General features: G+C 47.8%; 1 protein-coding gene across 12 annotated transcripts in view; it reads left to right on the forward strand.

Moving 5' to 3' along the window:
- Positions 1-20,698, forward strand: part of SCYL3 (SCY1 like pseudokinase 3) — a 41,807-nt gene that overhangs the window by 268 nt on the left and 20,841 nt on the right. For 2 of the 12 annotated variants that reach the window (XM_027046468.2, XM_053209391.1), the window contains exons 2-8: positions 498-604; positions 4,923-5,153; positions 12,134-12,319; positions 14,324-14,437; positions 16,370-16,426; positions 17,608-17,710; positions 18,949-19,060. In XM_027046468.2, the coding sequence (XP_026902269.1) occupies positions 4,989-5,153; positions 12,134-12,319; positions 14,324-14,437; positions 16,370-16,426; positions 17,608-17,710; positions 18,949-19,060 (737 nt within the window). In that variant the 5' untranslated portion in view covers positions 498-604; positions 4,923-4,988. The other 10 variants (XM_027046474.2, XM_027046471.2, XM_053209393.1 and 7 more) reach the window with 8 other exon arrangements.

Below are 20,698 nucleotides of genomic sequence, written 5' to 3' on the forward strand. Positions count from 1 at the left end.
CCGCGGGGGAGGGGCCGGGCCGGGCGCGGAGACGGTGGGCGCGCGCCCCGCTCGCGGGTCCGCGCTCGGCGCGGCGCCGCTGCCGGTTGAGCTGTGCTCTCCGCCTCCGCGCAGCCTCCCCCTGCTTGGTGCGGGGCGCCCTTCGCCTCTGGGCTTCGGGGGCGACCCCCGCCCGGCGCGTTGCTGGCGGCCGGAGCCAGCGAAAGAAGCCGCGGAGCCGGGCCTCGCGGGCAGGTGTGGAAGGTGAGGGGCCAGCGAGCGGGAGCGCCGTCCCCGCCCACCCCGAGCCGGGTCGCGGTGGGACCCCGCCGGCCCCCGGGCAGCCCTTCCCGCCGCGGGTCGGGCGAGTGTGCGCGGTGCCGCCGGAGCGGTGGGAGCCGGGGGTCGCGCCCGCGCCGGGAAACCGCCTGCGTTCCTGCTCCAAGACGAGTGCCGGGCCCCCGGAGGCCCAGCCGGCTCTGTCCTTGCCTAGTGCCTTTTTTTTTTTTTTTTTTTAGAATAAAGATGAAACATTTCTCGGAAGAGCGTGTTTAGGAAACCATGTGAATACTGAGTCGGGTCCTGAATTCTGGAATCACCGTTACTGCTGTTTTTAAGGACCTGTGTGCGTACCCACGTAACATTTCAAATCCTAGCTGAAATCATACTTACTTGTTTTGGTCCGTAAAGGCGTCTTTACGTATTGCTGGTCAGCTAGCAATGCTGGACTGAGTTCATTACAGAGAACGTGTACTTGAAACAGATCACAGCAAAAGGCCCGAGTAATGTTAGCACCAGATAACAAAGTAGATGAGTCTAGGGCGTCCTTAGAACTCACGATGCAAGCCTTTATCTTTTGAACCTCCAAGCTAAGAGAGCTAGAACCAAGATCATCTCGATTAATTGCTGTGGAAGAACAGAGGGAGAGAGAGTTCCCCAGATGACATCGATTTCTTAGTAGGAGTTGCCCGGTGACCTAGACAAGCGCTTGCATAATCCACAGGTGGCCCAGAAATGTAATGTGCTGCCCAAGGAAGCTAAAGGGTGGAGGAAGGTAGGTGAACCCATGTTTCAAGAGCAGACCTTGCCGACCCAACATCATATTAGAGAGAGAGGGGATGGTAAATTCTGCAGAATATCCATGCTTTCCTTTTCTGTCTTCTTGTAACTTTTTTTTTCTCGTGACTTCTTGACTTCAAAGCAGACAACAGCACATCTTTTTGTTGCCACCTGATGAAGTTTGCCCTACACTTAGGCTGTAATCCTACTCTAATGTGAGCATTGCAGTCCTGACGTGGGAAGACTTCTGTCCACGTTAATCACGCTTTCAAAACAGTAAAATGGCAGCCTTTGTCCCAAGAAAGGGAGTCTCGTCTTGCCTTTTTTCTTTTCTTTCTCTTTTCTTGTTTTTAATGTTTGTCGATTTTCAGAGAGAGAGAGTGCGAGTGCGAGCAGCAGAGGGGCAGAGAGAGGGAGAGAGAATCCCAAGCAGGCCCCGTGCTGTCGGCGCAGAGCCTGACATGGCCTCGGTCCCACAAACCATGAAATCCATGACCTGAGCTGAAACCAGGAGTCAGAAGTTTAACTGACTGAGCCCGTCAGGCGCCCCCCCCCTTTCTTTTTTTTAAGTTGTATTTCTTGGGGTCTTAGACCCAATATATCCACTGCTAAGAAAAACTGGTTTTAACCGCTTAAAGCTTTCCTAACTCTAGGTGTCGTTGGGCCCAGTGTTCTGGCAACGACGTAGTTTGCTATTGAGAAATGACTAAGTAAACTATATGTCCCTTGCTGTGCCTCTGCCGAGTGCCATTCAGTCAGCCAGAGCACCGCCCCTGCATCCTGGTGGCCGTCTCATCTCCTTTGAGGACGAATGCTAAAACTACATGAACACCGTGCTTTCCTCCCAAGAGGATTTTCATTTTCTTGCAGTTCCCCGTGTTGGTTTTGAAAAGCTGTATTTTGCGGCTAAGAGAGAAGGAAGTTAGACTGGCCTCCGTTACACACTCTTCAAAGTAACACTTCTCTGACTAATGCCTCCGTTCTCACAGAGGAGTTCTAGAGAAGTAGGCATTTTCTGCTGATGAAATGGCAGCTGGGGTCAAAGAACATGGACCACTCAAGCTGCCCCCTCGTGCCAGCCCTGGTTGTAACGCTGTCCATGTGGCGGTGAGGAAGTGCATTTCCAGCTGGGCTTCTGGAAGCCTCGAGATGGAGGGTAGTAATGCGCCCCTGCAGATCTGACGAAGCTACTCCCAGTGTTTGCTCTTCCTTCTGCCAGTTGCCTTTCTCTGTGCTTGCCAAGTTTCTGCTTCTTCATGGCTTTGGCCGGCCATGGCCCTGACTCCACCTCGTGGCATCCTTTTACCTTCAGCAAATAGAAATATGTCTTGCGCGTTCAGATTCCCGAGGCAGATAAAGACCTGGCCGGGGGTCCTAGAGATGGCTAATGTGTGAATTGACTGCCCTTTGGCCCAGGGTAGGCACCTGACCCATTAACTGTGTCCTAGAGGAGAGGGGCAACATCCAACTACTCAACGTGACCTTCGCTGTTCAGCGGGGGTGTTGTCACAGGTACCATGCCGTCTCCAGAACAGGGGAGTTAACGGGAGCTGGTTTTCTCCGTGGGCCCAGGTAGACACTTCATTTGTAGTCCCGGTAGAAAGGTGAGCGTTACACATAGTTCGGATACTTGGCATTTTTAATACTGTTTATCCCCCTGCTGTTGTTAAGGTCAACTGCAGAATAGGGAGGAGCCCAGTGGATTTGTTACAAAGACAACTTCGTTCTTATCCTCAGAAGTATTCTTGGATTTTTGAACAGTTTCAATTTTAGATAGTTTTAGCTTTGTCCATGTTGTGTTCTTTATATAACGATGTGTGTGGGTCTGTAGGCACTTGGAATTCTCTGTTTTAGGCATGTGTCTTCAGCAGCCCCTCATACTTTGGTAACACAGAAAGTGTTGTGTGGAACTTCTCTAAAGTGGAACAAAAAAATCTAAGTAGAGGGTCTATGTATAATGATTGTTGGGTGTGTGTTCAAAGGGTGCAATTTTTAAACTGAAATTTTTAAAGGTCTCTGTAGAATTTTTGGCCATGTTATTTAGAACTGGCAACTTCTTACCACGTCCACCAGAGTTAGTAAGAACTCTTTTTATGTTTTATTTTTTCTATTATGGTAAAGCCAGAACTGCAGACTGACTGCCACAGATTCTTCAAACGTGTGTTATTTGTCCCGTACAGGTTTAAACACATTCGAGCCAGCACTGAAAAATACGGAGATTTCCACATAAATATTCAGGCTCTTGGATCCTTATGATAAATGACCTGATCTGGCAGGCCTGGCTGGGACATTGTGACGGCTGCTCCCTGCAGAGTGCAGGCCTTGTCAGCAGCTGCCTGTCACACGCAGGGCCCTCTGCTCCTCCCCCAGTACTGTGGGGCCACTTTGCAATGCCTGCTGTAGCCGTGGAAGTTTGTACCCCCGTTGTAAAGAAAGGTGTGTGCAGAAAGGTGTGTGCTTAGTGTAGAAGGTTTGGAAATGCAGGTGCATGTCTGTCTGTGACTTCCTCGTGATCCGACACAGACAGCAAACCTCTATTAATACTTGAGCATTTTTTCAGGCCTTTCTATGTCTGTGTGTATCTGTATGTATATAGACACATACACAGATACAACTTTATTGAGGTATAATTGATGTGCAATAAACTGAACATATTTAAACCCTACAATTAAAAGTTTCGGTATTTGTTATCACCTTTAACCATAATCAAGTTAGTGAATAAATCTATTCCCCCACAAGTCTCCTTACACCCCTTGCAATCCTTTCCCCTCTCCTGGTCCCTGTAACGGGGCTCCTACCCCAGGCAACCACTCACCTGTTTTCTATCACTGCGTTTTCTAGGTGTTCCTGTCTGTGTGGGTTTTTTAGCATCTGGGATGATACAGTTTTGCACCTTCCTTCCTTCTTTCCTTCCTTCCTTCCTTTCTTTCTTTTTCTTTTTCTTTCTTTCCTTCTTCCTTCCTTCCTTTCTTTCTTTCTTTTTCTTCCTTCTTCTTTCTTTTTCTTTCCTTCTTTCTTTCTTAGTTTCTTTTTTCCTTTCTTTCTTTTTCTTCCTTCCTTCCTTCCTTCCTTCCTTCCTTCCTTCCTTCCTTTCTTCCTTTCTTTCTTTCAGTTTATTTACTTATTTTGAGAGAGAGGAAAGGTGCAGAGAGTAAGGAAGGGAGAGAATCCCAGGCAGGCCCTACACTACCAGCACTGACCCTGACTCCGTGCTCTAACCCACAAACCGGGAGATCACTACCTGAGCAGGAAATCAAGAGTCCCAAGACTGAGCCACCCAGGCACCCTCTTTCTTATGTTTATTGTCATCGTGTTCAGTGAGTTGTCTCTATCCCACTGTTTTCCTGGTGCTCCCGGGCCTTTGCCCAGCGCGTGCACTCTCCATTTGTTAACACGTTTTTCATCATTGAGAGAACTACTCTCCAGTTTGTTTGGTTCTTGTTCTAATTTTAAGTTATTATAGACATACAGCAGTTTTCTCATTGGTGAATAATGAGGTTTTGCAACAGGCTCCTGTGAGGCAGGATATGCGAGCAGGTTAGGGAGCGCGGGTGATCTTATTCTGGTTTTGATCAGCTGGCGCTGTGAGCGTTCCGTGAGTGTGTGTGTGTGTGTGCGCGCGCGCGCGCGCGCCCGCGCACATGTGTGGGGGGAGGGTCGCGAGGGGCAGTAACTGCACGTGGCCTGGTAGGTGCGTTTTCTCGTAGAGCCTCAGTTGTTCCTTGACAGGCACCGCCGGTGACTTGGGGAGCACTTGGCCAGCATTTGGCGTCCTTGTTGTGGGCGGCCTGGCCGATGGGGACTGGAGGACCGGGTGGGTGGGTGGGTGGGAGCGGCGGGGCCCCCGCACGCAGTGATCTCCCCTCCCCCCCGACCCCCTGCAGGTGGAGGCTTATGTGTGCAGGTGTTTTCCTCCTTCCTCAGCTGTGCCGGGCCTCCCGGCGGAAGGCATGGGCTCGGAGAGCAGCGCCCTGAAGAGCTACGCGCTGACGGAGCCCGCGTTCACCCTGCCGGCCGGCCTGGCCGTGCACCCCGCCGCGCTGCAGGATGGCCGGCGCGCCTCGGTCTTCGTGTACCGGAGAGACCACGAGGACCGCGTGAACAAGGCCGCCAAGGTACCGCGTGTGCGGCGGCGCTCGCGTTTGGGGGGGGGGGGGTGGTTCACTGGCTCGCTTCCTGTTAAGAAATACGAAGCGGAACTTAACGAGGGTCACAGGAGGGCGATCCTGAGGAATCGTGTTTTTGTTCATGACCTTCGTGGTTGTCCTGGGGTGCGGGGGGGGGGGGAGGAGGGCTCAGTCGGTTACGCGTCGGACTCTCGACTTGGGCTCAGGTCATGATCTCGCGGTTCGTGGGTTCGAGCGCCACATCCGGCTCTGTGCTGACAGCTCGGAGCCTGGAGCCTGCTTTGGAGTCTGTGCTTCCCTCTCTCTCTGCCCCTCCCCTGCTCATGCTCTGTATCTCTCTCTCTCTCTCTCTCAAAAATAAACATTAAACAACAACAAAAAAAGAACATAGTTGTCCTCCCTCATGGGAAAATCTCCAACTTGCAGGACATGTTGGAACCAAAAAGCTTCGGAAAACGCAGGGTGAGAGCTTTTATCATATTGTTTTAGTGAGGAAGTTCGGAAGGTAATTTTCCATGGCTAAATTAAGGTAGAGTTTAATTGAGTTTAGCAAAAATCTGTAAGTGTTGACATTTTGGTAAGTATACGATTTAATTTGTAAAGTTTATTTATATTTATTTTATGTCTTTTAACTTTTATTTTCATTTTTAGCTTTTTAGTTTTTGCATTTCAGGTTTTAAATTTGAGTATAGTTGTTGACACACAGTGTTAGTTTCAGGCGTACAACATACTGATCCACCTTCTGTATACAACATACTGTGCTCACCTTTAGTGTATTGATGACGGACCTAGAAATAAAGTAGTTTAGAAACTGCAGGTACTATTTTTTCTTTTCCAGGACTATTGTGATGTCCCACAAAGAATGTTGGCCTAGGTTCTGGCCTGGGTCCCTTGCCAAGGGACCTTAGTCGCTTCATTCACTTTTAGAGGCTTCAGTTTCCTCTTCAGGGAGGGGGTCCTCCTGGCTTACACCTTCCAGATGCTGATCCTGGAAGGGGACCAGTGTATTAGCAGGTGCTTGTGCACTGTCGGGGGACCCCAGCCTCTGATTAGAAAATGTGATTGTACCTCGGAATATAATTCAGTAGAACAACCCTAAGTGTCTTTATTTTTTTTTTTTAAGTTTATTTTATTTTGAGAGAACACAAGTATGTATGAGCAGGGGAGGGGCAGAGAAGAGGGAGAGAGAGAATCCCACACAGGGTCCACACTGACCGCCCAGAGCCTGATGCAGGGCTTGAACCCACGAACTGCGAGATCATGACCTGAGCTGAAATCAAGAGTCAGACACCCAGCCACCTGAGCCACCCAGCTGCCCCTGTTAAAACTTCTTTTATAGTAATTTTGCAAAAGATAAAATGCCTTGCTTTACTGTCGTATTCTTACTTGCAGTTAATATCTGACATACTTCCTATTATCTTCATCTCATAAGGTAGCACGTTTTTTAAGTAAAAAAATGAGGGTGACTGTTATTAGTGAAGTACTAGAGATTTATCATCTTTCTTAGCTTTTTTTTCTAAATAAGTTCATAAGATTATTTAACATTGTTTTGTTTATTTATTTTTGAGAGAGAGAGAGCACAAGCAGAGAGGAGCAGAGAGGTGGGGGGGAGGGAGGACAGACGATCTGAAGCAGGCTCTGTGCTGACAGCACAGAACCTGATGTGGGGCTTGATCTCCTGGTTCGTGAGATCGTGACCTGAGCCGAAGTTGGACGCTTAGCCAACTGAGCCCCAAGGTTTTTTAGCACTATGTTATTCTTTATGATATGTGTGCCAAGAAAGTTGAACAACCCAGATCACGGTGTTTTTAAACGAGAAAAGTAAAGCTGCACTGTCGGTGTCCGAGGGCTCATATGCTGCAGGGACTGTGAGTTTGAGACAGAAGATTTCTCCCCCCCTTAGTACAGACCCTTCTAAACCAAGGCTGAGTCTTTTCCAGTACTTTATACTTGTCTCCTCTATTCTTCAGGCCATCTTGTGGCTTTAAATACCTGAGACCCGAACCTGAGAAATTTGAAATGTCTACAAAATGATAAGGCGTTTCAGTGCAGGTCACAGTTCTTGAAAACGTGTCACGTTTCATTGGGTTATAGGACCTTGGTGTTCCTAGATTCCTGAAATAGTAGAACAGTATGTCCAGCTCACCTCACTTTCTCTAGAGTTCAGGCTCCTGGTCCTACCTTTGACGGTTTTGGTGGCCACTTCCGACAGATGGACAGTGTTTTCCTCACGTATACTGTTAGGTCGTGAGTGTAGTGTTCCTCTAGTATTATAAATAAACTACAGTCACAATGCAGGGCAGCCTGTGGAATAAGATGAAACATGGTATAACCTTTCTCTACAAAACGATACTAGACGTTCTTCAAGTCCATCAGATCCTATCATTTTATCTTGAAGTCACTAGCTATAATAGTATAATTTTCTCACCGGTGGTTAGGACTCATTTCTGAGGAATAGTAAGGAATGATAACTCCTAAATCAGAGTGTGGTTCCCGTAGTTTGCTCTAATCCCAGTGCTTAGGTGGGACCTCGTGGTGAGGACAAGCTCGTGAATGACCCTGAGTGTATTCATAACCAGGCAGCCACGTTAACTCGAGGAGTGCGTTTGTGGACGCTGTGCACCTGCCTTGGGAGACACTGTGCTCTTCTCCATGACTCAGGCCGCTTTCTGGAAGGGTTGGTCAACATATTTGGGGCTGCACAGTGTGTGGTCATGAGGAAGAAATAGAAGATCGCTTGCCTTCCCCTTGGGGAATGCTTTACCGCTCTTCCTTATATACTGACATGCTCTTTCTGTTCCTCTCCCCCTTCGCCCTTTTCTGTGCTGTTTACAACCCTTATTCTAATAAATCAACTGCCCTCCATTGTCAGCTGGTTCTCTTCCAAGGTTCCTGATCATCATCCATTCAGAAGAACTTAAGAAGTGCCCCCAACCCCCGGGTGTGTTGGGCCACATCCAGATGGCGCAGGCTCCTTCCCAGCCTCGGCTCTCCCCAACAATTTCCAGACTTCAGGTTCTCGTCCTTTCTCTTCTGGTGCTTATGTCTGTCCTTCTGCCCCCAACGAAGTAACTGCTGAGCTCTCTGGTCTCAGCTCCAGGTCCACATTCCCACTTGCCTGTGGAATATCTCTACCTGGATACTCCCTTAGCACCTCAGGTACAGGCTTTCCAACACAGGATTCTTTATCCCTTCCTCTTCCTGTGTTTTATTCCTAGTGTCTCATCTAACCTCTAGCTCCAGAGTGTGCTTTCTGTCTTTGTCTCAGATTTGCATCTCAGCAGAAGAAGCCAGAGTATTTCTCCCTGAGAGTTCTTGCTCTCTCGTTTTAGGCGTCCTGGTTACTTTGTTATATTTCTTTAACAGAATGAAACTATGGCTTGCTTCCTGTCAAAAAACTTGCAGGTGGACGTGAGCTGGTAACTACTATGTTGTGCAGTTCCCAAAGTGAAATAGCGAACCAGAGATAGAACTTACAGTAATGAAAAGTTAAGCCGCTAAGGCTTGAATTAATTCTCTGGATAGCTGCGTCCTAACCTGTCCTAAAAAGTAGACGTAGTTTATATTCACGACTTGACTCTCACACCTAACGTCTCTGTGTGGGCCTGGATAAGTACAGATGTTGATAGGTTATCCAGTGCTGCTCATGTTGAACGATAAAAGTCCTTGCTCGGAATCCTCTGAGAGGATTCGCCTGGAGCAGAATGGGCGGAACGGGGATGTGGTGACTCAGGGGCAGGTACTTTCGGCCCCTCCCACAAAGTCGCCTCCCTCCACCACAAGAGCTGTTGCTCTCTTTGGTCGATGCTCACTGAGAACATCTCCCAGTCGCATCTTGTCACCCCCTCTGTTCTGGAGCAACAGAATCTTGAGTCAAGAAGTGTTTCTATTTGATTCGTAATTGCTGATTTCCCTGTGAGTCTGTATGCATAATTTATGCAAAATATCGTGTGTGCTGAAGGGGAGAGACACATGACGTTCTCGGCCAGTTAAGTGCCGTGTTCAGAATCACGCTATGAGTTATTCCTTTCTGCCTTTATTAAACACACAAGCACTTTGGACTGAGAATTTTCCTGGGAATGTAGGGTTAAAAAAATAAGCAGATTGCAATTTATTATTTCATGTATTAATTAGGTGAAATTTACTGACTCTGTATTTAATGCCAGTACTCAGCCCGGTGATGTTTCTTCTGACTTACTAGTCTGCCCTGACTACTAGAAGCATAAAACTTCTTTTACGTACAACCAAAGGAAAATAGAGTCTTGAGAAATAAAAGCTGAATGAATAATTTTTCCTGAACAGGCAAAAGTAAAAAGTCAAAAGTGTTCCATGCTGGGTTTGCAGATTACTTGAGATGATTCTTAAAATGAAAAAAATATGAAAGAGGTTGCATAATTTTATTCAGAAACCATAGCTCCAAAGACCCTTGCAAGCAGTTCTGTCCACTTAAGCTCAGACATTCAGCCAACTTGCTAGCATGACTCTTGGCTCATCTGGGTCTTTGCTGTATTTGCGTCTATATGTACGAATTAATAGTTCATATTTAAACTATTAGTTTAAGAATTAAAGAATTTTCTAAGTATGTATGTATGTATTTATTTAGAGAGAGAGAGAGAGAGAATCCCGAGCAGGCTTTGCACTGTCAGCTCAGAGCCTGATGTGGGGCTCAAACCCACAAACGGTGAGATCATGAGTTGAAACAAAGAGTTGACACTTAACCCACTGAGCCACCCAGGCACCCCAAGAGTTTTCTTAATTATTTGTTATTAGAGTGACTCAGGGAGGGTAACAGCTTTCTTCTTAAAAACAAACAAGAAATCCTACTGGAGCTATTCCTAGAGTTGTCAAAGTTTGGGATTATTACAAGAAAAGAAAAGAAACTGGGCAAATTCATTTCCTCAGAAGATTCTCCTGTGGTCTCACCTAATAGGCTAGTTTGAAATGACTGATATAAACCTTGAACCAGCACTGTGTTCCAGACTCTCATGGGAGCTCGCATTCTTCCAGAAGGTATTTTGGAATGTTCCATGCTGAGTGCTCATTTATGAGATGAAACCGAACATTATATTGAGGGTTTTTGTCCCAAGTGACGTCTTCCATGCGCCCCCCACCCAGTGTGATGACAGGTTTACAAGCCTTGCTCGGTGTCCTGCAGGTTGCACAGGCTTCTCCCTCTAGCTGCCTCCTGAGGTTTTTTATTTATCTGATCTTCACCAGTTTGATGATAACATGTACAGCTGTGGTTTTCTTTGCTTTTTCCTGTTTGGTGTTCATTGAACTTTTTAAATCTGTAAACTTTAGTATTTGGCTGAATTTGGAAAGTTCTCAGCCATTACAATTTTTATGCCCCCATTCTTTTTTGGGGGGGGGGGTGAGGGAGTCCAGTTATATACATTAGACCTTTGTTTTTGTCACATAGGTTCCCGAGGCTATGATTATTTTAAAAAAGAACAGTTGGGGCACCTGGGTGGCTCAGTCGGTTAAGCGTCCAACTTCGGCTCAGGTCATGATCTCGCGGTTCATGAGTTCGAGCCCCGCATCGAGCTCTGTACTGACAGCTCAGAGCCTGGAGCCTGCTTCGGATTCTGTGTCTCCCTCTCTCTCTGCCCCTCCCCTGCTCATGCTCTGTTTCTCTCTCGTTGAATTAGTTTCTAATATTTTATTTTTCCTTTCTAAAATTTCTACTTATTTTGGAGCACCTGGGTGGCTCAGTCAGTTAAGCGTCCGACTCCGGCTCACGTCATGATCTTACGGTTTGTGAGTTCGAGCCCTGCGTCAGCTGTCCACCCAGAGCCTGCTTTGGATCCTCTGTCCCCTTCTCTCTCTGCCCCTCCCCCCGCTCGTGTTCTTTCTCTTTCTCTCTCAAAAATAAACAATTATTTTTAAAAAATAATAAAACTTCCACTTGTTTTAAATAACAGTTCTTTCTCTGCTGAGAACTTCTATTTATTTCGTAACTGTTTTCCTTTACTTCTAGGGGAGAATGGTTATAATATAATGGTTACGCTGTTTTACATTTTTTGTGATAATTCTAATATCCGGTGTATTTTGGGGTTGATATTTGTTGATTGTCTTTTCACTTTTTTTGTTGTTGTTAAGTGAGAGCATTTTGGATTGCATACTGAACATTTTGAATGTCCTGTCGCATAGACTCTTGGTTCTGTTTTAATCCTCCGGAGATTGTTGGTGTTTCTGGTATTTGAGGTTTTGACTGCAGGCCGTCAGTCCCCTCAGGTTCAGGCTTCAAGTTTTCCAGCTGCTCTCCACCCGCTCTTGCTGTGCGTGGTGCTCAAACCCCAGGTCGTTTCTCAAAACTCTGCTGCGCTGGTGTCGGCCCGCTTTGTCCACGTCGGTTCGGGACTTGGTCTGAGACCTGTGCGCGGACAGACACCTCGAACGTCTCCTTCTCCAGTCCTTTCGCCTCTGGGATGTCCTCGGACTCAGGCTTGCCGTGGTTCCTTCCCGCCGTTCTTCTGGCCGGAAAGGTGGCAGGGTCTCTGTCAGAGTTCTAGCCACGTTTGCTGCACTGCTGTGCGTGCGGGGCCCGCCGTTGGTGCGCAGCTGCGAGAGGTGCCATCCCTCACCCAGGACGTGGACCCCCACGATGTGTCTTCTCCTCACTTTGACTCCGCTCCAGAATCTGAGTGGTTTGTCGAGTTCTCCGGTCATTATTTTGGGCACCTGCTTCAGAGTCGATAGCAGTGATCTTCGGGAGGTCTGGGCTCCTGGGGGGCTCACACTGCCCTAAGGGAGCTGCAGGTCTCCGTAGAGTGACTTAAATGTTGGTAAAGTCAGAACAGGTCACAGATGTTCCTTCACCTTGTTTGGAGTTTTGGGGGCAGGGGAGCTGGACAGGACCTTGACTACGAGGATACGTTTTCTGACTTTCACCCCGACTTATGTGAAACTGCCGTCAGTCTGGTCTTGAGTCATTAACTTCACCACCCCTTCTGTTTGTGTGTTTAAAGCATCTGAAGACACTTCGTCACCCTTGCCTGCTGAGATTTTTATCATGCACCGTGGAGGCGGATGGGATCCATCTGGTCACCGAGCGAGTGCAGCCTTTGGAAGTGGCTTTGGAAGTGCTGTCTTCTGCGGAGGTCTGTGCCGGCATCTACGACGTACTGCTGGCCCTCGTCTTCCTTCACGACAGAGTAAGCGGCCCACACGCAGTGTGCTCATAGGCTCTGGTATAGACCAGGTTGGGCGGAGTGGGGGGCAGTCATGGGACGTGTCGAAATCCTAAGGCACCGTTCTGACTCAGAAGCTTCCTGATGGAAACCCGCACGTCGGAAGGCACGGGGGTGCCACAGACAGATGGTTTGTGGACGGGTGGTCAGCCCTCTGACTCTGCGCAGTGTTTCCTAGAACTTGACTCCCTTGACGATGGTCTCCCTCGAGTTTGGGGTAAGCCTTTCCCTAAAAATAGCTGCAGCTGTATGACTGTTCTTAAGACAGAGAGAAAGCCTTGACGCTAATGCCGCTGTGGGCATTTCCAGGAGTTTTGTTCCATTTTAGATTTTGAAGAAAGAAATGACCATTTCTTCAGAAGAGACTTTCCCTTCTTTTCTAGTAGGTGGTGCCACTGAGAGCCAGCCTGTTAACACTGCAGTCAGGTTCACTGTCACGGGGATAAGGGTAGTTCCTCTGTTTACTTCTGGTCTGTTTCTGGACAGTATTATGGAGCTGTTTCTTAATGGAATTTGCATTCTGAAGTAAGAAAGCCTTTGGTTGTCCTCCAAGATTAAAATGACCAGTCACAGGTTAGAAACATTTGCATATGACTCATCTCAGTGTATGTTTTTGGGGTTTTTTCACTTTTCCTATTAATGGGGGACAGATTCCAAATATCACTTTGGATTTATCATCTCTTAAAAGCTTGTCTAAGATGCATATAAAGAATTGCAGGGGCGCCTGGGTGGCTCAGTCGGTTAAGTGTCTGACTTCAGCTCAGGTCATGATCTCACAGTCTGTGAGTTCGAGCCCTATGTCGGGCTCTGTGCTGATGGCTCAGAGCCTGGAGCCTGTTTCGGATTCTGTGTCTCCCTCTCTCTCTGCCCCTCCCCTGCTCATGCTCTGTTTCTGTCTGTCTCAAAAAAAAACAAAAAAAACCAAACAATCATGAAAGAATTGTTAGGGCTTCATGTGGAGGTATATTTTCTTTGTTGGAAAAAGTGCGTGCACGTGGTGAAAGGCCTGGACAGTGTGGGAGCACATAGAGGGAAGAGCAAGCCCCCCACCGTGAGTCCACGACCCCACCTCCGTCCAGGGGCGACCACGGTGATGAGCCTGGTCGTCCGGACATGTTCCGTGTGTGCATAAAGCAAATGTCCCTACGCCTAGTCTCCTTTATTTCTCAAATGCAAAAATACCATCCGTACTATTCTGAACCTTCCTTTAAAACGGATATATATATCTTGGAATGTTTTATATCAAAATATGTACACACTTTTCTGGCAAGTAGGATATTTAAAACGCACTTGTCTACTGAAATGATTTCCAGTTTGGGGGAAAAAACATACATGTACTTGAATTCTGTTCTCATTGCCTTCTTCCTTCTTACTTATTTGACTGTACTATGTTTTCTGGTCCCGTATTCTGTCACATCTGTGCTCTGTGAGATATTTCTAGTGGGCCTTACCGTTAGTCCATTTTCCTCTTCTTCCGGCAGAAATTTTTAAGGCCTCCTGACAAGATTTCAGGGGAAGATTTCTGGGTTCGTGCTAGAAGGTAGGTGAGAAAGAATTTAGAGGAGAAAGTTAGTACAGCCTAGGGGAACAAAGATAAACTTCACCTTTAAAGGGAGGCACACGCTCCGGGCCATGACGACGTGTACCTGTGTGCGTACCATCCCTCCTGCCTGGCGTGGAGGCGGGGACGTGCAGAATCTGTGCCCTGCTGTCATGCCTTTATTTCATTAACCTGCCTCACTGGGCAGGGGAGAGAACAGAAGCCTGTCCATCGCGTTTTTCCTTCCCTCCGACCTCGTAATGCATACGCAGGCTTGTTCGGTTTGTCCCTCCTTAAAGTTGTGCTTCGTTTATTATGCCACAGGTGGGCGGACTTGCCTTAGCTTCTTTCCGCGATCAGTTTTTAGTTCTTTAGAACTTCTGCCTCACAGATTCTAGCGGCAGCCTCTTCCTGTTCTTTTTCTCCAGGGGCACCTGACACACAACAACGTCTGCCTGTCATCTGTGTTTGTGAGTGAGGACGGCCACTGGAAGCTGGGGGGGATGGAGACCGTCTGCAAAGTTCCTCAGGCCACACCCGAGGTAAGCCAGGGGACAGGCCCTCTGTGGCACCCGGAATCGGATAGCATTTTAGTGGGCGGTTCTTACCTCGGGACCCTCCTTCGGTGTTCAGGTGATCCTAGCTTTGGACACTGGACTTTTTTGTCGATGCCAGATTCACAGAATTGTAGGAGTTTATTCTTTCAGAGGCTTCCTTTATCCTCGTCTCCTCGATTGGTAGCTCGGGAACTCGAGACCGAGGGGTAAAATGGCTCGGTCAGATTTTTAATTAAATGCTCTCCCCTTCTACTCCTATAATACCCTGTCCTTAATGACACCACTTAATGTTTAATATTGAAATTACCTTTGTGTGTCCGATTTCTTTCCCAGTATTTGAGCTTCTTGAGGGTGCGAGAGTCTCTTTGGCTTATTTTTACATCTCCACCCGGAATAGTGCCTGGCATGCATTAGGTAGTCAGGAAATGTTCATTAACAGCCGTCCAAGTTGTCCGAAGTCCTCCATCGTGCGCTAACAGCCGGAGTTAGGACGCGAACATCTCAGCTCCTCGTGGGCTGTGTTGTTGCTGCTTCTGGTACCTCTTAATGGTTTTGCCTGACCAGGTTCTACACGTTGCCCTCCTAGGTTGATGAACCTTTCTGTTCTATTTCTTGTTTTTAATCGTTTTGCACATTGCCACTAGACTTGCTCTTTCTAAAAACAACAGTAACAACAACAACAAACCCAGTCCCATCACGGTAGCCGTACTAAAGTGCTGGCTCTTTGGCATACTGACTCAGTCCGGTTCCCCGTTCTCTCGTGGGGCCTCCACAAGGGGGCCATGTTGAATACGCACCTTCATGGGCTCTCGCCGAGGTCAGACGCTCCTTCTCCCCACAAAGGTGTTCCTCCGATGATTTCTGCCCCAGGTGGTCCCTTTCTTCTCAGAAGTCACCTTACATCTCAGTACAATGGCTTGTAACTCACTCCTTGACTTCTCTTCCAAATTCTTTACCATGGTGTGTAAGGCCCTTCACAGGTTCTCCCCGAGCCTGCCTTCAGCTCGACCTACACTTACAGTCACTGAGCTCCTCTCGGGCCGCACCCACACCCCGGTCTACGCAGCTCAGCTGTGCTCTTGGGTGGGCGGTGCCTTTCACCCGCTTCTTCCTGTGTGTGCCTTTCTGTCGCTGAGATGCTTTCTTCCCACAGGCTCTCTGTGGCATGTGAGATGAAGCTGAAGTCTGTGTTCTAGCTCAGTCTCTTTGTGAAGCCCTCCCCTGGGTACTACTCCCCGCCCAACGAAATCAGTCTCTCCTTCTGTGCTTCCATATGGCACTCAGCACCTGTTACTGCGGTTCTCAGTTTACATTCTAGGTTGTGAGCACCTGGCCGGCAGCAGGGACTGTATCGTATTCCCTTTGTGCTCCTAGTGCCCTAAGTGGTGTGTGGGACATAGAAGCACTTGAAAACTAATCTTCGAATCGGTGAATGAATGTACTTGTTCTGTGGATGTTATCTCCGTAGTTGACAAGGTCCTCAACTTTTATATCTCATGTGGCAGCAGGCCTTAAGATTGACCTAATTCAGCAGGAAGATTATTGATAGATTTGTTCTATGCTAGAAAAGGCTTTCACTCGTTAATAACTCTGCAGGATGTGAAAGTATTCCTAATTATCAGTGTAAGGAAAGCAGGTGCAGAGATGCCTCTGACCAGCAGAGGGCATCCTAAACCAGCTGCAGCGGAGAGGAAAGGGCACTTACAGGTGTTTTCTGCTAAGCCTTGTGCTGTGCCAGGTACTGTATTCACATTTTTTAAGTAGCGAGATTTTAAGTTTGTGTATTTAACATGTGTGTCAGTTAGAAGGCTTCATTGCTGCTTTTTGCATTGCTGGTTGCTTCTGTAACTTGGTGTAAGACATTGGTTCACCAAACCTGTGTATGAATTATTTTCCCTAATTTATTTCTCTGTCTAGTTTCTGAGGAGTATTCAGTCAGTAAGAGACCCAGCATCTATCCCTCCTGAAGAGATGGTAAGATGATATGCTTCAGCTGTAACGAAGGCTTCTTTGTATGAAACTTAAAAGAACCTTTTGTCTGCCCCCTCTTTCTTGGCTAAGTTGTAGATGCCTCATAATTCCTTTGGCCGTGACGGCGTCTGAGATTAATCTTATCACCACAGCAGGGAGCCTTTTTCTGGACAGTCTGCATACATTTTTGGGTCGTGCAGACCCCTGTGTTACCATTAAATACCTCCGTGTGAACAGGGTTGGTGCTTCATCCCCATTTCACGGTCTTGGTGTTTTGTTGGAAGCCCTAAGAGCTGGGGAAGCAGCAGCCCTAGCCGTCCCTGAGCTGCACCCAAGCCACTCGTCTGCCCGCCGGTCGTGAGGTAGGGCTCCAACGTGCACGCAAGCATGATTATTGACGTTAATGATCTTGTCTGACAAAGGTCCATCTACAGATCTCTCCCCTAGGTTGATGAACCTTTCTATTCTTTTTTTGTTTCTTATCTTCACCACCAGCTGCCGGTGAAGAAAGATTATATTTACCAGGACACGCGAAGGCCGTCGCTCCCTCTAAATTTTTTCTTACAATTACCGTAAAACAGACCACGATCCCCAGAGACATACAGGAACTACCAACCCAACTATAATCTTGAATATAGACCTAAGACTTGAAATAAATCAGGTTGTTCCAAATCAGTACTATGTGTATGTACTAGTGTTTTTCAGACTGACTTGTGGGTTTTAAATCAAGTTAGAGGTCCTGACAGTTATTGGGGGGGGGGGGGGGGGGAGGGGAGAAGGAATAAAATAGAAAATATCAGTAAGTCTGAGTATTGTTTTATAAAAGTTTTGTTTCCATTATGTGTATTTATGTGTGTGTGTGTGTGTGTGTGTGTACTACCACCACTAACAATAATAATAATAATAAAATTTTTAAAAATGTGGGTTGCCGTCAAAAATATCTTTGAAAGCCACAGACATATATCATATTTAGGCCCTTTTTCTCTTTTGGCCCTTGTTTGATATTTTAAAATCTTTGATAAATTGCATTCCCTCATGGTTTTAAGAGCCTGTAAGCCAGTGTGTGGTACTCTATAGTTGGCTTTGAGTATAATCAATGCAAAAATGGGAGAGTGCTTCAGAGAAAATGTAGATCGGGTTTCTAAGGCAGATTCTCTAGGTTTAATGATCTTTACTGCTTTTAGTCTCCAGAATTCACAACTCTGCCAGAGTCACATGGACATGCCCGGGATGCCTATTCATTTGGGACATTGGTGGAAAGTTTGCTCACAGTCTTAAGTGGACAGGGTGAGTTGTTGCACTATTACATCCACAGAATAAGCAGGAAGGTCATTCACAGCCTGTTCTGAGTGGATTCAGAGGACCACAGTCTTTGACCATAGTAAGGAACCTGTTGCTTACCAGATAACTTGTGTATGGCAGATCTTAACAGCGCTGAGGAAAGAAGCTTTGATTTCTTTGCAGAGTTTTAAAGAATTTTAAGTAGGAACCACTTTCGACTCTGTTTATATCACGTGTTATAATCTTATCAGTCGGTATTGGTACTTGTGGTCTAAAGACTCTGTTCCTTATTGAGTCAGCCAAGTAAATGAGTGCTGTTATCGATTTATATGTAACGATCTGAAGAAGAGAGGAGGATTCGGCACTTTTTATTTAATCTGAATCAAGCTGGACGTTTCCTTATCTTTATTCTTTCCAAGTCCTTTTGAGTTTTTTCTTCTTGATGTAATTTACTCATTACCTTTTCTTTTGTTGCCCCGAAGAGCCCAGGCTCCTGAACACATTGTTTTCTTGTCTCTTTCGAGCTCTTTGATGGCGCGCCTGGTGGCCTGCTTCATTCTGGTCCAGCCACCCCAGGCCTTAGGTTGTCCGCCCGTTAACGGGCCTGGGGGGGGGGGAGGGCGGTACATGCCTCGTTAGGCCCCTTCCCGGCCTGGCTCGCACTTTGCCGAAGCTTTGGGCACTTCTAACGCAACTTCTTTTACCAGGCTTCTGCAGCATCCTGAAGTTACAAGCACCCTTCGGCTGCTCGCTATAAATTGTCTCAGCCTGAATACTTGAGAATTAAACCCCATTAAGGCCCTAAGGCATGCCCTGTGGGGAATGAACCCACTACTCCTCTGTGTCTAGAATGGTGGTAATTATGCACCATCCTGGAGAGAATAGAAAACACAGTCATTCAGATAACTTTTCTTGTTCTGTGGGTGAGGAACCCTGGTCCATAAGGCCCTCAGACCAGCCACTTCTTAAACTTCCTCTAGGCCCGAGCTGAGTTACACCTGCCGCTGGGAGATAAGGACACAGAGGTGAGGCCCGTGGGGGTGGGGCTGGATGTGTTGGCAGATGAATTTTCTACACCTGCCAAGGAGTGTGGCTTCAGGTGAGCCGGAAGCTGTTTAGCAACAGCCAGGGCTTTGTTTGTTTGGGCTTTTTACAGGTTGGTTTTTGCTCCCGTCAGTCTCCAGCTATAGAGGTCCTGAAAGGAGGGAGAAGGCTTGGAAACTAACTGTACCTCTGGATTTCAGTTTCAGCGGACGTTCTCTCCAGCTTCCAACAGACCTTGCACTCAACCCTGCTGAATCCCATCCCCACATGTCGGCCGCCGCTCCGCACCTTACTGTCCCATGACTTCTTCAGGTGAGGGCACCCGGCGGGCTTCCCCGGCCGCTCGCAGGTGCCGCGTCCCGTGGTGGGGTTTCGGGGCCCCCGGGTCACACAGTCCCTTCTGTTGGCATAGGAGAGGTCAAGTCACATCCGCATGGGAGGATAGGGGGCGAGAGTGGATTGCCTCTCGGGTTCCTACCACAGGAAGTTCTAGAAATCTTTAACTGTGGTGAAGGCCTGGGTCTGGAAGTTACAGCCAGAGCCCTTAGAAGCCACGCTGCATCTAGTGGGTGGCACCGGTCAGGTAATCGAGAAACTTCATAAACACGGCCGCTCCTTTCTGCTGCCATTGTGTTCTAGGAGTTGGTTGTTGTTGAAAAGTTTTCTTGTTGGGGGAGGGGGAAGGAGCTTGTTTGTCTTCAGGCAGAAGATTGTCGTGTTTGTTTGGTAATGCGTGATGGAAACGCAAGGAAGTCGATTTAGAGGGAGGGGCACAATATAAGGTTAATACTGCCGCTGGATTCAGAGATGGTTTTGGACCTCTCTTCAAGGTTAGTTTCAATTACGTGTCCTCCTTTTCTTCATTTCCGTGACCGCAGAAATTCCGCACGGGTTAATTTCACATTCATGACTTTTAGTAGCAAAACTGATGTTCTGTCCTTTTGAAACTAAGCATCCTTACGTGTCAGCGGTTGGAGAGCCCGAGACAAACCGGAGCGGAGGGAAAGCCGGTGCTCTCCTCCGAGGGGGTGAATTACCTCTCCCATAGGACTAGGGTCCATGTTATTAAATGGGGCACAGGTAGTTTCACTATAATTACTAGGATTTTATTGGCCACTCTGGTTTCATAGAAACTGTTCAAAACCTTTCCCGTCACAGGAGTCTTTTAACCAAGGTGTTTCTGTGTCCTTTTAGAGGATTCATAGCAATATCTTACTTACCTTGATACAAGGTCTCTACAAAGAATCCTTCATAGCAAATAGATTCTCTCCAGTGTTTGATAAAAGAGTTGTTTAGTAAGAATTGTATTTTTGTATTTTTTTTTTAAACGTTTGTTTATTTTTGAGAGAGAAAGAGCACGTGAGTGGGAGAGGGGCAGCGAGAGGGGGACAGAGGATCCGAAGCGGGCTCCGCGCACACGGCACAGAGCCCTGACGCAGGGCTCAAACCCATGAACCATGAGATGGTGACCAGAGCTGAAGTCAGACGCTTGACCAACTGAGCCCTCCAGGTGCCCCCCAAGAATTGTGTTTTAAACAGAGACGGGAGAGAAAGCCAGAACGCACACCAGCTCCCCCTTCCTGAAATCTGACGGTTGCCCGTGAGGAGAAGCCAGCGGGAGGACCCGGGCCGGCATCTCTTGCCGAGGCAGCTGCGCGAACTCGATTAGGCTTCGGTTGTGACATTTGTGCTTTTCTTCTGCTACTAAAGCCAGAGGGAAAGGGGTGCAGGTGTAAATGGGGAGCCCCAGGTGGCTGGCCATGCGGTGGGGCCGTGTGCTGAAGCGTCGGCCCCCGGCCTGGCAGCCTCCTCCCGCCGGACTCGATGGAAGCCGCCCTCCCCCCGGGGGGCCCACAGGCCCCACTCCCGCCCCCCCCACCTGGCTGAGGAGATGACTGCACGGCTTCCGGCAGGAGAAATGGGGAGCCTCCCGTGACTGGCACGGACATG

Source organism: Acinonyx jubatus, chromosome E4, assembly GCF_027475565.1.
Source record: "Acinonyx jubatus isolate Ajub_Pintada_27869175 chromosome E4, VMU_Ajub_asm_v1.0, whole genome shotgun sequence".
Lineage (NCBI taxonomy): Eukaryota > Metazoa > Chordata > Mammalia > Carnivora > Felidae > Acinonyx > Acinonyx jubatus.